Genomic DNA, 17,710 nt, shown 5'->3' with positions numbered 1-17,710 from the left:
AGAAATGTATTTTGCATATTCAGAATCATCTAGCAAACTGTCTTACGTCTCTTTGCAATATTGAGTTAACATTAAGCAAATCATAGCTTTTATGATAAAGCTGATGTGATCAATTTTCATCTCATGCTTTGTGCCTGTATTTTAGACTTGATTAAAAATACTTGCCTTGAAAAGTAATTTAAAAATAAATTGGCTTTTCCTTTTAAGGTTTGGATTGGAAATGTTGCTCAAAATGAAAAGTCCAGCAAAAAAAAAATTATCCTTCTTATGACCAGAGTTGTTATTTTTAAACATATTTTAAGGGCTATGCCATGTCGAACTTTTCTTGGCTGTAAGAGAACTCGTAGCATTCTTTTCGAAAGCAGATGAAGTAGTGCTGGGATTGTAGCACATACTTGTGGAAGGTGCTTTTGTTATTCACTTTTATTCCTGATGTTTGTATCTTTCGTAAACAAAAAAAGACGACTGTGGATTGAGGGATAGTATTCACAGAGCTTAACTTTTCCGTACATTGTTTTTAACTGATGGAGTGAGAAAAGGAAGGTAGGTCAGAGCTGGGGTCTAATTCTGACTCTTTCAAGTTGTGCTTTGGAGGAGTACATGAGGCTTTAGCAAATTCTCCTCTTAAGCATTTTTCTGCATGTGGAATGATGATCCTTGCTATACATGTGTTTGAAAGGCACAGGAGACCAAATTCATAGCAGCTTTTCAGTTGTTTAGTTCCAGCTGAGCCCAGAGCACAGCAGCTACAGGACTTCTTCCTGGCATTCTCTCACCTTGGGCTCTCATCTCCACATAGTGTACTGGTATAGAGCAGATACTGCATTTCTACTAGCTCTTCATCTAGTCTCCCCCCAGAAAAATTATTCTTAACTTTACTTAACTAGGAGTTTGCTCATGACAGCACAGTTGTGCCTAGGATTGTCCTCTCTGCTGGGAATGTCTTTGCTGCATCAGTGATGGACAGCAGAGTGTGAGTTAAGGCAAACGGAAGTAACTTTGTTGCTGTGCTCTGCTTTTCTGTACTGCCTTTGATGTGATTTGATTTTTTCAGTGTAAAAACTTCAGCATGAAAGGTTTTGCTGTGTGGTTAATGTATAATTTACAGGCTAAATTTTACTGCTTAGTTTTGGCTTTTGCAAGTGGCCATAAAGGATGTATTGGTGAAACTATATAGCAGGGTCATACAAGGCCCAGGAATTATTACTGACCACATAAATCAAGGGTTCTTTGTCATCTGGGTGGTATAAGAGCATTGTATAGATCTTTTGTCGGGGATAAATTATTTTCTTACTGAATAAATTACGTAAGATGCCAATTTGTATGCAGATGTTCCATAAGCAGAAAAATAAGCTAAATTCACTAAACAGATTAGAATCATAGAATAACTCAGGTTGGAAGGGACCTCTAGAGGTCATCTAGATTATTTGCTATGGATTATTATTTGAGTTTTGTTAGCAAACATGGAATTAGGAGCTCATTTCAAAAAACGCCCCCCTTTCCCAGGAAATTAATATATCCTATGTGCTTCTTTGTTAAAACATCTTTTCTTTTGCTTAGTTGCATGTTGTTATCAGCAAGACTACAGCCAAAATAATTATTGACTGCAAGCAAGTGAGTGAAAAGACCATTAATGCAGCAGGAAATATTAGTTCTGATGGCATAGAAGTGCTGGGGAGAATGGTCAGATCCAGAGGACCAAGAGACAACTCTGCGCCAGTGAGTAGAACAAGAACAATTCTTTAAACCACTTAACATATCCTAAAAACAAGTGTTTGGGATCTTTGCAGTTAGTTTTAAGTTGAAACAGAGTGAACTTGTATTTGAAGCAGTAAAGTTCCAGCATTTCAGAAATTCTGCAAAAACCTGCAATAGTTCTCAACTTGGGCAAAATCTCTTTTTGATGATTTTAATGAGCAAAATCACTAGATCATTGATTTATCACTAGATCATTGATTTATCAATTTTCATTGATTGTTATTGTTCAAATGTTATTCTTAAACACATATGTGAACACAGTCAATACATTCAGGTATCACTTGTGTTTCAAACTTCATTACATAGAGTAATACAATGTATTACATAGAGTAATACAATGCCTGGAATCACTTAAACTTAGTTTTGAGTGATAGTTATTCCCCATGTCTCTTATTCTTTGTTTGCCCTGAAGCTCACCGTCTCTTCATTAAATAATTGAACTGGTTTGACACAGACGGCCCCCAAAAGCCCCGTCTTAATATATCTAGTTCTTTTATAATATAAGTTATTTTAAATTGAAAGATCCTCCCCAAGATTAAGTACTCTTTCAATCCTCTGAAATTATTCTCCTAGAAGCAGTAACTGATCATTCTGTTTGCACGGCAACCTATGAGAGTCTTCACAATTTGCTTCAGATGTCATTAAGAAGGTTTGTTTTGGGTTTTTCAGGTAAATTTAGTTGTTGAAGAAGAATTGACAGTCTGGCGATGATCTTAGGAAGGCTTCTTCGCCGTGCAGTACTGTGTGTTAATTTTCTTTGAACTTTCTTGACCCTAGAATGAGGGTAGCAGAGAATGTGAACTTTGAGCTCCAGGCTTGATTTGAATAGGAATGAGGTTTCAAAAATGTATTTGCTCGCTACTGTATGTAAATACTCTTGTTTAGTAAAAAATAAGCCCTCAGAATATATCTCTGTGTACAAAAAAGAGCCTTTAGGCCACAAACTTACAGATAATGATTATATGAGGTCTGTAAAGGCAATTACACAGAGCAACCTTTGTAGTCATGTTCGAATAGAAACAGAAAAAGGCAAACTTAGAAAATCTTGGAATTAGAGAAGGCTTTGTAAAGACATGGAAAGAAATGGTGTCTTTTGTTAGAACCCAGGAATCTATAAAAGATAAGTCAGACTGCCCACTCACTGAAAAATTTGGTTTTGTTCAAATGAACTGTAAAACTGACGTAAGATTTCAAATGTGTTGCTGAAGATGAAAATTCTTTACTCCATAGTGCTGTTTAGCTGCCTTCAAGTATTACCACATATACCAAATTACAAGCAGGTCAAGAAAGCACCCATATACCATTCTTTAAAGTCTCCATTCTGCACATTTTTTTCATATTGAGTAAAACTTGTGTGAATAGTCACATTTAAGGCATGAATGAGTTTGTTTCCTCTACTCCAAAAATTAGAAGACATCAAAGGAAGCTAGTTGGAGGCAGGACAGAGGTTCTTCTCACAACAGGTAGTAGATCAGTGCAGCTCCTTGCCATAGAATTTTGAGGGTGCTAATTATTTATATAGATTGTAGGGAAGCCTGGACAAGTGAATGAAAGGGAAATATTAGTTATTAACAAATCTGGGGCAGGAAATCCCTGTTCTGAAAGTCCTTGGAAGATAGTAGACTGTAAGGTAGAAGTATGACTTACAGCCTTATGCTTCATTAGATATCACTTGTGCCGCCGTTGGAAGTAGAATACTGGGATTTAGTCCGTTCCAGTATCTTCACAGTTTTCAGATGCTCATGAAGGCATGTCTGCAACAAAAATTCCTTTTTGTAAAACATTTAGAAAATGGTTTTGAATTGATATGAAAATTGGGGTTTGTTGATAGTTCTGAAAAGTTCTTTTTCATCAGCTGTATTTTCATGAAATGCTTTATTCTTAGTTTTAGAGATGCTTATTACATAAGATAAAAATAGGCAGGCAGTTATTTTGGAATAAAATTGTGGATATTTTGTTCTGATTGTATTAACATCGAACAGTTTAACATTGTCAGAATGTTTTTAGTGTATTTTTTAATAAATTAATCCAGTGCAATCACCTGAATTTTGCAAAACATTTCAATTTTGAGGGAATATAATTGTATCAGAGTTTTTTTCCCATCAATGCATATGGTGTGCAACAGTTCAATGAACAGGCAAAACAGAGATAGATGAGACAAAAAGGCGATTAGACTCAAGGTGCCTAGCCCTTTTAACATCCCTTAATAGTGAAGCTTCTCTGGATTAGACACTCCAGCCAACTAGATCAATGAAACCTGACTGTGACATCCAGCAAGTCACGTTCTTCATTCCTTCAGTGGCATTTAATGAAAAGTCCAGCTTTAAAACATTGTTTATTTACAATTCACAAACCTTGTCTTTATTGATGTTTCCTTTTCTTTTTAGTTTAACTTATTTACCTCTGTATGTGTGTACTGTTAAAAAAGTAATGTGTGATGTGGTCTGCTCTTGAGAAATCTTTGCAGAACTGTAGCCTGACCAGATGCGGACGGACAGACTCTTCCGTCTTACTGGTTCTGCTTGCAGGGCTGGATATTTAGAAAGCAAAATCACTATGAATACAGAGAATTATGAATAAACTTTTAACAGTAGCAAAGAAAGCTTTGTTCAGTTATTTAGCTTGAGTCAGAGCAACCCACATAATATTTTAAAATAAGAATTCTGAGTCATTCAACATTTGGACGGTGAATACAGCAATTCAGGGAATGTCTATTTGCTCTTTATTTTACACCAACATGTTTTATCACTGTGGATCTTCAGATTGCCTAATCCAGAGAAAATGAATGCATATACATCCCTATGTAGGACTGCATAAATTTAGCCAATACTGTCAACTTTCCGTTGTTTAGGATAACAGAATAGGTTGGGATGGAATGGGTTATGGAAAAAACAGCAATACGACTTACTGCTGAACCTAAGCTGCTTTCTGCACAACCAGCTCAGGTGTTTCTGCACTCCTTTTCTGGGATGTCTTATTTGCTTAAGTGTAGCATCATGCAAATGCCCAGGGTGACTGTGAGTCCCAGAGCAGTATGTTCATGCATGTTCATGGGCTACTATGCTCAAGCTAATGAGTCTTCCTGGAATTAGTAGCTTTGGGATGTATAGCGAAGAGACATCTAAGTGGCTCCACATGGAGTCAGCCTGCATTTGACCTAGCCAGGGACAGAGACTTGTTGGACTCAGGATGGACCTTTGTGGACAAAAGCTGCCTTCACGCTGCACTTCAGCTGTCTAAGGTGTTTCGCATGGAGCCAGCTCACGTGTGTCTGCATCTGTAGTACAGCATATCTACAAACTAGCTGATCTGCTGGCAAATAAGAAGAACGTCTATGTATATGAAAGTATTTCTTTGTTTAAAATATAATAATTGACTTATATAAGAAAAAAAATGAGGCAAAACCGAAGGTGCACATATGTAGTTCATTTTAACAGCAGTGCAGTTTTAAGAAAGTCTTTAAATCCACTCCTCTGTTCTAGTGTTAAAATAATGCCACTGAAAATAAAAATGGGAGCAAAACCAAAGAGAATTCTATCTCTAGCAGTTCCTCACATTTTTTAACATGTGGGGTTAATTTAATGGGATGTTCTGTTCTGTTCCTCTCTCTATTCAGTGTGCACATAAATGAGGCATGGAAAAAAAAATAGAAATAGTAACAGAAGAAATCTGCATCTCTCTAGATCCCCTTTGTTCAGTTTCAGGCTGTAAAGGAGACAATTGGTTTTACCATTGAGTCCTATTTAGTATATTGTTTCTGAGTACCTAGCAGCCATTATTTTTTCCATATGTGTGTGTTCTTGTAGATTAAATTCTTGTGCAAACCATGTTCCCAGACCTATGGTGGGAATTTTCTTTTCTGCCCAATGTTGTCATGTGTTGAGCAAGCTTTTCACCATCCTTAAACTTTCATTGCCTGGGGATACTATGGATGAGAGAGGGCATATTCTAAAGTAAAATAGAACTGGAGAAAATTATAAATATTGTTTGTGGCTCAGCTCCAGTGTAAGTAATAAGCTACAGGAGACCTTGTCCCAGATAAAATCTGAGCACCATACCAGTGGGTTAAGAGGAATTACTCAGCTTTGAGAAGCTGAGCTCTCTTTTGCCTGTCTCTTGATCCCTTCTTTGCTAGAAAAAAGTATCGGGAGGCACTGTTGGGCAAAATCAGGAACTTAATTGAGAAGGTGGGAGATAATCCAACAAATGCCTGCAGCATTTAACCTTGCACAGCTTGGTTAGTCCACGTAATGTCTGATAGTTTGGACAAGTTGATTAGAACACAAGCCTTTTACCATTTAAGTTAGCACATTTGTGGCTAGCTGCTCTCAGTCGATAGCCTTTCCTATGTCTAATCTGAGTGCTTGAATCAAGGTAGCTTTTCTTGCTGATGGCTCCATTTTGCACTGATCTTACAACTAACAGCCATTTTGTACATCACTCTTGTTTTTGAACAGTTGCAGTTACAGATGTTTGACATTGTTTGTGCTACCTCATGGGCCAACCGGGACAAATGCTGTGAGCTTCCTGGCTTGGTAAGAAATTTCTTTCAATAACTGTAGAATTTGCCTTTTACTTTCCCCTTTATTGAGACAAATGTTTTAATGGAAATGGATGGTTAAGAGTTTTCAAAAAGCACAAGTCTGCTTAGATTACTTGTCCTATTGAAAGTCAATGTGATATATGTTTCTAAATCAAGTAGGTGCTTTAGAGGCATCCACACAGTACTATGTCTTAGATTCATAAAATTCTTAACTTCTGAATCAAAGTTTTGGACATCATTCTCTTCCTATCTTGATCTTTCCTTAGAGAGATGAGGAAAATTGCCCTGCTCTTCCTCATGCTTGTTCCTGTTCAGAAGCTAATAAGGGTCCCCTTGGACCTCCTGGACCACCGGTAAGGTTTTTTTGAGGTTTGCAGTCAACTGTACCAAATAGCCCACTGGCAACCTTCATTCCAAGACGTATGAATATACTGCCATTGTATAACTCCTAAGGTTAAATTAGAGTTTTAAATCTTGTCAAAGAGATAAAATTACATTCAATTTATAGCAAAGATGACAAGTAATATGCTGTAAAAAAACCTCACCCAATAAGTCAGTCAAATTTTTAATGGTTTAATCAAGACCTGAAGCAGTTAGGGTAATCTTTAGACCTTGAATCCTGTTACTGGTCTGTAGCATTAGTAGATATGTCATAGTTAGTGCCATTTATTTTCAAATTTTTCATCACCTGCTATCTGTCTACTCCAGCATATTTGTATTAAATGTAGCTTGGAGTTCAGCTTTCTGAAATGCTCACTGTGCAGTATTCTTGTGAATTAAAGATATGGGGTATGACAATGCCACTTGTGTGATAAATGATGAAAGAAGAGTTTTCTGTCTTAAAAGCCTTACCGAAGTACAATATTTCTTGGAAAGTAGAACTGAAAGTGCTGGTTCTTCTGGGAGCTCCTAGAGGCAAAGAGATACCCAAAAGTGGTGAAGGGAAGAGAGGGTGAAATGAACTGGCTTTGATGAAAGTTGAATTGAAACTTTTTCTAGCTTGCCAGTAAATGATGATATACACACTATCACAACTTTTACCTGTACTTTGTGATGTTGCTTTGATAGCACTCGTCTAAGTCTCTACTGTGTAAATGTTAAGTAAGTGTATACCTAAGTTCCTTGTGTAACAAGGGGAACTACATAGTCTCTTCTAGAAGACAATTATTTAACTTTCCTTCCATCTCAGCATAGTATCTTAGAAAGAGGGGATAAATCTCTTTTCTCTTTACTGGCTTGTGGAAGAACTCAGACAATGGATCAGACCAGACAACTGAGATACAGCTCACTAGAGTTAGATAACTCAATCTCACATCCCAAGGCTGATGTTTAGCAGTTTAGAAAAGTTGTAGGCTCTGTTTGCAATGGTCTGTTATTGGTTTGGTTTAATGAGAATGCTGAGTGGGATGTTTGTAGAGTGGTCATGTGTTTTTTCTTTTACAACTAGATTGATAACTCTGATTGGCATCTTAGGGCTGCTTGCTAAATTAGCTTGAGATGAGGCCCTTTTGTGAATGAGTTCGAACTGTGTGTTTCTCTGCTCGCACTGTGTCCTGGATGCTCCAAGAGCATGTTTTGAAGAGAAAGAGCCAGTGAAGAATGCGAGGGAAAATAAGTTTCTGAAAAGGTTAAAGTACGCAAATTACATGAGATACATGTTCAACAACAAAACTAACTTGCATATAAGACATTTACGTAGTAGATCCTAGCAGATATTTATCCTAGTAACAACACAGAGGTTAGTCTTTCTGCAAGAACTGTTCTTTAAGCTCTGGAACAAAAATTTGAGAAGGAACTCAGGAGAAACTTCACTGAAGAGGTGTATCTTGAACAAGGAAAAATTTTTCTGTTCTCCTATTTCCGTGTAGGTTATAAATCAAGTATGGATTAAGGCTTTAATTTCAGTATATAGGTGTCCAGTTTGTATTCTTTGAAAAAGACAATTGGATAATTCACACAAAAATGCAACTGAAATTGAGAAGTTTGACCACATTTCAGAGTAAACTGAAAAATGTTTAAAAATTATTTGCCTGGAAGGATGTGTGTTACAATAGTTCAAAACATATACAGATCAGGAATTGCTAAAGCTTAACCTAGCAGTAAAATAATGTACTTTTATTTATTACATTTAGGATTAACAGTGTTTTGAGTAGCGTAGTGCCATGCAAGAAGAGGCTTAAAATCAAGCAGAAAAATCACTGCCTAGGCAGGGTGTACATGATTCTGGATCTCAGCCTCTTATGAGTGATACTTTTTTGCCAGACAGTTACATGGCATAGCTCTGGAAAAAAGTAAGAGGCCTAGGTAAAAGCAGAGCAAAAGAATAAAGTCAATGTTCAACTCTGCGCCAAGCTAAGTCAGAAAGTCACATGTGCTATGTCTGGTCAATACTGCTCCAAGTCATTAAAATGTCATGTGACTTTTCTCTAAGCCAAGGATTTCTCTGTTTAAGGGATCAGGATTCTACCATGTAGCCAGTTTTAGACATTAAAGGCTTCCATTTGTATGGGATACTATCTCTGGAAATATTTTTTAAGCTCTTTTAGGAAGTGGGTCATTTTGGGTAAGACAATCATTTAGAGTTAAGATTATCTGGCAGATTTCATTACAGGATACTGTTTTTATGGCTTAATCTTTGCCAGAATTTGATCATGCTGTCTGAAATTCCCCACATGAAGTAAAAGTAAGATAGCACACAAACCTGATGCCTGCATTTTGAAAGGGGTGCTGCAGAACTGGAGAAGGTGAGGAAGGAGACAAAAAATATTGGAGGACAGGAGACGTTTAATTGCAATGAAAAGCTTTCAGTGCTTCATAGGTTTTAACTATTAAAAAGAAATAAGGAGGTGACTTGATAACCGTTGATTAATAACTGTTTCTGAGAGAAAGCGCTGGCTATTAAGAAGTTATTTAAAATCATCATAGAACCATAGAATGGTTTGGGTTGGAAGGGACCTTAAAGATGATCTAGTTCCAAGCCCCCTGCCATGGGCAAGGACACCTTCCACTAGACCACGTTGCTCGAAGCCCCATCCAGCCTGGCCCTGAACACTGCCAGGGAGGGGGCATCCACAACTTCTCTGGGCAACCTGTGCCAGTGTCTCACCACCCTCACTATAGTACAGAATTTCTTTCTAAGATCTTATCTAAATCTACCCTCTTTCAGTTTAAAACTGTTAGTCCTCGTCCTATCACTACATGCTCTTGTAAAAAGTCCCTCTCCAGCTTTCTTGTAGGCCCCCTTCAGGTACTGGAAGGCTGCTATAATAACAGAAAAAGGCATAACAGGAATTCCTGGCTAGAAGTAGAAGCCAAATAAATGAAAAATTTGAAATTAGTCACACAAGCTTAGTAGTGCGGGGGAATAACCACCAAAACAAGTTTATGAGAAAAATTAGGGAGGCTCTTGTGATGTTTTCATCTTAAATCAATGCTTTTCTGCAACTTGTGCTTTTACAAAGCAAAGGTTACTGGGTTCAAAACATGGATAAGTATACCAAAATATGATTTAATGGCTCAGCATCAGGCTATTTTTAAGTGTATATTGTTACTCAGTAAAAATGTAATCTATTTCTGAGAATAAAATAGGAGAAAACTGCGTGCTTTTGTTCATGTTAAAAAGTTGCAGTTATTTTGCTGAGTACTTGCATAGGAATTTTTAATCTGAGAGAGGCAGGAGAAAGGGCAGGGGAAGCTACTGGGCTGGAATGCAGAAATGTGAGGACCTGGAATTTCGGAACTGGCAGCTGAAACATTGTTCTGTGGAGAGCGTGGGATGAGATTTTGAGGTCAGAGCTGACTGTGATGGAATGGGTCGTGGCCATAGAGCTGTGGGACGGGAGTGAGAAGACTGAAGGAGCTGGGACGACGAGTAGAAAACTGCTCTGTGATCACATATGAAGACTGTATCATGATACTTCATTGAAGAGCAAGAGTAATCTGGTACTTTCAAACATTTCTGTTATTGGCATTGCTATTTAAAGTCTCATAGATACTACATATGCATTTAATCTGATAAGCGTATTTTCTATTTTTATGTCTTTAATGTAACTGGTGTTATTTTCATAAGTATTTATTGTAGCCTCTAAAGAACACTATTCAGTTATGGTGCCTGGGTGTACAAGGTCCTTTTTGAGTACAAAGAAGGGCAGAATCCCTGTAAAGCTCATATCCCAAGAGATTAAGCAGTATACTCAGGTGGGGGAAGAGTGAAATTGATCTGAAAAAACTGAAGAAAACCACTTTATTTATGCTGTCCTAGAGGACAAAGCAGATGCAGCATGTATATGCAATCATGTTCATGGCAGCCATCCATAGATATACGCAACTCCAGTGTCTCAGACGATACTAATAAAAAAGGCAACAGTTGGTTAATAAATGATTAACAGATGTAGTCATCGCTGAAGAAAGCGAAAAAGAGAAAACTGGGCAAAAAGTATTTTACCTAAGAGTAGACCTAAATTAAACCATGGTAAGTCTAGTAGATCCTGGAGTTGTTCTTGCTGAAAAATATTCCTGAGACATTGGAAACTCAGCCTTTAACAATGAGGTGATTTTGGTGAGAACATACAGATGTGCAGGAGGTTTCAGCAACTGGAGGGGAACCCATAACCACATGTATACATTTCCATCCCTGTTGTAGCTTTCAGAGTTATTTTGAGGCTTACGTGGTGTGCATTCTTGGCTCTAGAAAGTAGTCACATCTGTGTTTAAATCTGTTCCTATTATGGCCACACTTAAGTATGTTCTCAATTTAATTACTCCAGTGGAAGGGTATGGACAGGATATTCACTGATTCCTGAACACTGATTCAGGAACAAGAAAAAACTGTTTGGGCTTCTCTGGATTTTGTTTTTGTTTATATTTGAGAGTTTTGGTTTTCACCAAGTCCTGTGCTTGTGCTTCACAGGGTGGTCCAGGTGTCAGAGGTGCCAAAGGTCATCGTGGCGATCCAGGTCCAAAGGTACTTTGTAGAGCACTTTACAGTTGTCAGATGCACAGGTTCTTGGTTTATGTCTGCTGCATGTAAACATTGAAATGAATTCCAGATTGTCTCTGATGTCGCCGAGGAAAAAGAATAGTGAAATGCCATTGGCATTTGGTGTGTCTCTTTTCATAACAATTGCTTGTCCTGTTTGTTCCTTGATAAAAGATATAAAATTCAGAATGCTGCAGTCATGGCATACATCTTCATTTTTTTTTTGTATTTGTAAAGGAACCAGCCAGTTTTAAATTGAACCCTAACTGCTCAATCAAATGTTAACCCATATTTCAGATGGTTTTGAGTCTATTGGTATTTAATTCTTCAAACAGAAGCTGCCTTTGTCCATATGATAAGAGTTTAACTTATGTCCTATGCTACTTTAGGGACCAGATGGACCTCGAGGTGAAATTGGTGTTCCTGGACCACAAGGACCTCCAGGACCACAAGGACCCAGTGGACTTTCTATTCAAGGGCTTCCAGTGAGACTTACAAAATCAACAGGGTTCTTTCCTGTGATGTTTTGAACTGCACATATCTTAGACTAGACCGAAATATGTTTTGGTGTCCTGATCAGAATCTGAATTTCGATATTTGAGGTGAAATCACAGATTCGTGTTTCACCTATAGTGGATGTGGGTTCAATGCCAACATTCCTGTTTTTATTTGGAACTGAAATTTTAGTTAGCTGAAGGGATTTGATCGCAGGTTGAGTATGACCCAGGTGTTAGCATAGAAGCCTGGAGACAAGTGAAAAAAATTGCAGTGAGGGTTGTAACATGGCCCCAAACCAAAACGTTAATATTTTATCTTTTTCTGGTTGTGGTATTGCTCATCGCAGATCAGTTCTGACTTGAAAGATACACCCAAGCAAGAACACCGTATTTGCTGCCAAAATTAAGCCATAGTATTCACTACACTTAGAGTCTATCATCAGAGGAGATGATTAGGCCTGGAGTTTGCAATGCTGTTGTGAAACAAGTCTCAGAATTTCATCATAAGGACACATTGGTAGAATAATGAATCAGCAGTGCTAATCTTGTTTTATATATGTCTCTGGTAGGTGGGTACACACAAGCCTTGAAAGGTAGCAAATGCATATCTTTTTCTGCTAGACTTTTTTTCAAAATTTACTACAGTATTTACTGCACTTTCTTCTTTTTACCCCATCGATATGACACTGCTGTACAATATAATGAAGCGATTTACCAAAACTGCATATTCTTGATGATGCTGTCATTAGAGAATAATACAGAATGCATTAATTATAAGAATAGTTATTTGATAGAGAAATTCTGTTTCTGCATAGAATTTAATTAAGATTAGTTTATTGTGTAGAAAAGTATATCTTTGTCCTGCATATGTACTGTAGAAACACGTCTAGTTTCCATAGAAATCCATTGGTTTCAGCATTATAGGAAATACTTCTGAGGGCTGAAGAGAAACAGATTCAGTTGAGGAGAAAAGAAAATAAATACCTTTTTTGTAACATAGTGGCAATAGTTTTGTTAGGTTAATTATGAAGTCTTTTTAACATTAGTTTTATTTTCTTTATTTTCTATTATTTGTAAATTCTTCATTTAAAGATTTGCAAATAGAGTCTGTAGGTTTGCTTTCAGCGGGAAAAATAGTCTATTTTCTTACTGGCTGCTTGATTGTCTTTCTGTAAAGAAGCTGAAAGGACCTATTAAAAATAGGAAAGTAACCATGTATTTGGTTTACTATGTGTGATTCTTAAATTGCAGGGGCCACCAGGTGAAAAGGGAGAGAAGGGAGATCTTGGTTTTCCTGGCCTGCAGGTATTCCCTAAGTTATTGTTTAACTTGTCACTTACTAACTAAGTTTGAATGTTGAATTGACATGATTGTGAATTTAGGGTACGTATTCAAAACTGCTGAGAAGTGTGGTGTTGGGGTGAATTTGAACAGCGGTTTAGAATCAGGAATCTAGGGTATGCCGGTGTGCAGTGACCAAATCATTCAGGGCCTGAAGAACCTGTTACTTTCTTGACATTGTTTAACCCCGAAATTGCGTCTCTAGAGACTCAAAACCTATCCAGTCTTAAATTTCTGTTTATACAGTGAATAATCAGCATCTGCTTGTTTTCACTTTAAACCCATTAAATTCTTCCTGGAGTTATCTAAGAGGGCAGATCAGGCACTTAATCTTTTCCGTGCCATATTTCACAAGATCGGCATCTTAAAAACCTATAGTATTCAGTGAATCTTGCTCGGTTTGGTGTCTGCTGTTTAGTCTGGAGATTACATTCCAATTTATTGCTGCTTTCCAGCATTCTGCTCTTCCCTTTTCAGATGCTCCTCTTCTGCTGATTATATCCCTAGAGTAATTGTTGGTTGTTACCAGATTCCCCTCTCTTGTTCATATGTGCTAGGCACAGTAAACTCATACAGCCTTTCCTCAGAAATCAGTTTTGTTCGCCTTCTGGACCACTGCAGTAATGGTCCCAGGCTGCTGCTCCGCGGCCTTCATGAGCCAGAGAGTGACATTTCATCTGAACAACAGGGAACTGCTGGCAAGTTACTTGGCCGTAACTTGCCAGCAGTTCAGGCAGGATTTCCCCTTTGATATTGTTGCACTGGCTTCAAACAGCATGGTAACAGACTCCATTTTAGCAATGAGAGAGAGAAATAGCAGTTGTATTTTTAGGTTAAGGTACTGATGTGCAGTGGAGTTACACTGACACGACACTGGAATGATGTAGGAAATCAAGCTCTTTTCAGCTTAGTGGCACAGGAGGCCTGACTTGACAAAATTGTCAGTGGTCTCAACAGAGGATTGTAGTGAGGGGAGTGAAGCCTGTGCTTTTTAACAATGTGTGTTTAACCATCCCTCATTTCACAGAAATAACCTTCTTTACTGAGTCTCTTCTATGGCCCCACCCATTATTGAAGCCTTAGTTCCATTTATCCAAAACGTTTATCCAAAGCATGTCATACAGTTTCACTGGAAAGTGATTTAGTTGGATTCTGTTAACTTGATCTCATCATTTGCCCTCCCTTTATAATGCTTAGGGTGTCCCAGGAGCATCAGGTTCACCCGGAAGAGATGGCGCTCAAGGTCAAAGGGTAAGGTAAAATGAACATGTTTTGCCTTTGTTTTAAGAGCTTCCATTCCATAATGGATACGTTTCCCAGCGTGACTGATTTATTATAGTTATGTCACTTCTATTCTGTCATTTCTGGAGACCCATATCTCTGTGTCAGTCAGCAGAAAAGAGAGAGATAGGATGGAGTATCCTTCCATCTGCTAGATCAGCCTTGAGAATACTAGACGAGTAATGTTTGTGTTTAATGCATTTAATAGGAGTAGATGTCACTAGTGTCCAGCACTGCCAACTAGATCATCTGCTTATACGTTTAAAATTAGGTGGTGGTTAAATGGCACATAATTAGTGTGCAATCCAGTGCAATGATCTAAATTTGCTTTCTAGCTAATTAATGAATAACAGAGACAACTACAAGGGAATTTAATACTGAATGTAAAACAATACCTGTAGAAGCTGCTGGCATAAGGAAAAGGTGAAGACTAATACCAAAATTTAATCAACCTTATTCTGCTTCTGGTAGAACAACCGAAGATACTTACAGTCTGTCTAGGAATTGGTAAAAAAAATCTTCATATTCACGTGTGCAGTTAAACCTCTAAGTCCTCCTCCCTGTCTCCTTGGGGAGACTTTTGTTTCATTATTAGACAAGCGCTGGAAAGTTATTGTTAGCATAATACTAGGTTACGGTCTACAGTAGAAGTTCATTATTAAATACGACTTCTCAGTTTCACTTGAATGAGATTTACATATTCATGATCCTTTTTGGGGTATGTTAATGTAACTTGAACTTTGGAGAAGTCTGGACCTTCTCTGGATTTCTGGCAGTAACCTGAAACCTTGTTATAAAAAAAAAAAAATCTTTATAGCGAAATATGTATTTGAGCTCACTATTACGAATTTAAGCATTGGCATATCTTTATGTATGGAAGTAATTCCAATGAAGTTACTGTAGAATTTGGGCAATGCATAGATGTTTTTTCTCTAAAATCAAGAAAAGAAAGTAATTTTATTAAGATAAAGATTTACATGCCATTGTCATCAGATGAACAACGTTCTAATCAGATGAATAGCCTTCTAATTTTCAATTAAGTTGTGGTGAAATACGAAGGTAAATGTATTCCTTTTCCTACTTTATAATACTGTGATGCCTTCTTCTGTATGGAAGCTCATTTTTGCATGTTTTTAATGTCTTCTTTTTGACTGTATTGGAATTTTTTCCCCCTAAATTCCCCAAGCTTGGTCACATGTTCATCTCCAGGTTAATAAAGACCTGGAGCCTGATGGACATTTGGATTTTTGCCACCGTGCTGTCTAATCTTGGTCATAGCCAGGTTGAGGTGACTTGGTGCTAGACGCTGTACATGTGAGTGGTATGTGCCTCCTATTTCTGCATTCTTGATCACGAGAGACACTGAGCATTCTGCAATTCAGGGAGAAGAGACCTCTGTGTTTTTACTTTATTCTGTAGCTAACTTTATATTTAGCAGTGGAGGCCCTCAGCCATGTCTTGATAGCAGCCTGCAGTTCAGAACTGATCTGGTTCTCCACATGTGGAAGTCAGCAGGTTGTTGCAGAGAGATGGTATGTCTGAGAAAAGCCGAGGGGAGGACTAGTGCAGCAAAGGCTTTTGGTACAGCTTGGGAAGGTCATGCAGTACTTATTTTGTAGAAGATCCCGGTGTTGTCTATAATAAGGCAGGGCAATTACATAAATTGCCAGTTTTTATAGATATGGTAATCATGCTTGGTTCATGTGTTCGCTTTCTTCTGGTGTTAATCAAAGAAGCTGGATAAATAGCCTGGATCTCATAAAATTAGGTCTGTTAGCCTGTTATTGTCTCTGTGTGACCCTTGTTCAATATTGGCTAGCAGCAATTATCTCTATGGCAACAAACAATGATGTTATACTAATTTTATGGTGTTGTAACTCATTTGATTCCTGTGAAGTTATGACAACATAAAATTGCTTTTAATGGGTGAAGATTCAAACCAATGATTTCACCGCAGTCTCTTTGAAGGCTAAGCACTGGAGAAAGGCATAATTCTAAAGGGCATAACTGCAGCAACAGCAAAGGGGAACTGGAAAATTCCTGAGAAGTAAATTGCCTTTTTGTATAATGTTCCCTTTGTTGGGCTTCCTCCTGTTAGCCAAGATGCCAAACTGTTCTGCAGCTATTATACTACTAGAACTGAGATTTTTCTATGTTATTCTTAGCTTAGCCATCATTTCCTCATTAGTATTTATTGTTCATTGAAATATTTTAATTATAGTGGTACCAGTGCTGTAAAATACTTAAACAGATGGCTAAATCACACCGATTTGAATGGGAGGTGAGCACAGGACTGATATTTATCGGGAGATCTCCGAGAGCTTTGCTGAACTGGGGATAATGCGATATTAGACTCAAGAAGTCCTGGAATGGAGATTTTTTTCCTTCCAGTTGCTGGTAGTTGGAATCATATCACTTTTACAGTTCTTTTTCCTTTCTTTTTATTTTGATTTCTAGCATGCATAATTTCTTCACAGAATCTTTCAATAGTTCCCTTTATTCCTGAGGTATTTCTTTCTCTACATGTAATCACTCAGATTTTTCTTCCTTACTCTTATTAATCTTTTTCAATTGGAAAATAAGTTACTAGAATGAAATGAATTATCATTTGTTTTTCATATGGTTCTTTTCTGTTACATTAATTTGGGCATGAAATGGAAATGCAAATCAAACTGAATGTTTCTACATACAACCAGAGTTACTTTGAGCAGCTAATTTGCAGGTCTTTGCTCTGTTTTTATTGTTGAAAACAGTTGAGAAATGGTCTTCTTTTTTTCCTCTTAATGTTTTAATTTAACAATTAGTCTACAAAGGTTCTTTTTGTATTTCTGAAATTCTGCTTTTCAGTCTCTGGTTTATTTGTTTTTCATGGGTTTTAGTACCTCATTAAGAAACAGAGCATATCCCCTGTCAGTTGTGTGAATTCATACAAAGATCATTTTCATAATGAAATACCCTCACTGTGAAAAAAAGTGGGATGTAATAAAAATACCGTGTGAAGGTTGAATCAGAGGAAAACAATGTGTTGTCTGATAATAAAGCAAACTTTCTGAATATCCATGATAATATTTTTAAATCTGTCTGGTTTCAGATACCACGCTAAGAACAGTCCCCTCCCCTCTCATCAGCTTCCAGTTATAAAAGAGTGTCATAAAAGGTTTTATAAAATAGAAGATGGTTTCTTTTTATTTTATGGCTGGGGCTCTGGTTGTTTGGTGTCCTCTCTTACTATCTCATATTTTTGGCTGGCAATATAGAGAGGTTTTACTAAAGAGAAGTTTGTGTTTCTCCAACTCTCCCAAGCATATCATG

General features: G+C 37.5%; 1 protein-coding gene across 3 annotated transcripts in view; it reads left to right on the top strand.

Annotated features, from left to right (window-relative positions):
• COL14A1 (collagen type XIV alpha 1 chain) overlaps positions 1-17,710 on the top strand; it is a 127,711-nt gene that overhangs the window by 84,156 nt on the left and 25,845 nt on the right. For all 3 annotated transcript variants that reach the window (XM_068395703.1, XM_068395702.1, XM_068395701.1), the window contains exons 33-39: positions 1,561-1,719; positions 6,216-6,293; positions 6,568-6,654; positions 11,211-11,264; positions 11,669-11,764; positions 13,028-13,081; positions 14,315-14,368. In XM_068395703.1, the coding sequence (XP_068251804.1) occupies positions 1,561-1,719; positions 6,216-6,293; positions 6,568-6,654; positions 11,211-11,264; positions 11,669-11,764; positions 13,028-13,081; positions 14,315-14,368 (582 nt within the window). The remainder of the gene's footprint in view (positions 1-1,560; positions 1,720-6,215; positions 6,294-6,567; positions 6,655-11,210; positions 11,265-11,668; positions 11,765-13,027; positions 13,082-14,314; positions 14,369-17,710) is intronic.

Source organism: Nyctibius grandis, chromosome 3 (genome assembly GCF_013368605.1).
Source record: "Nyctibius grandis isolate bNycGra1 chromosome 3, bNycGra1.pri, whole genome shotgun sequence".
NCBI lineage: Eukaryota > Metazoa > Chordata > Aves > Nyctibiiformes > Nyctibiidae > Nyctibius > Nyctibius grandis.
This window is presented reverse-complemented; position numbering and strand designations above follow the sequence as displayed.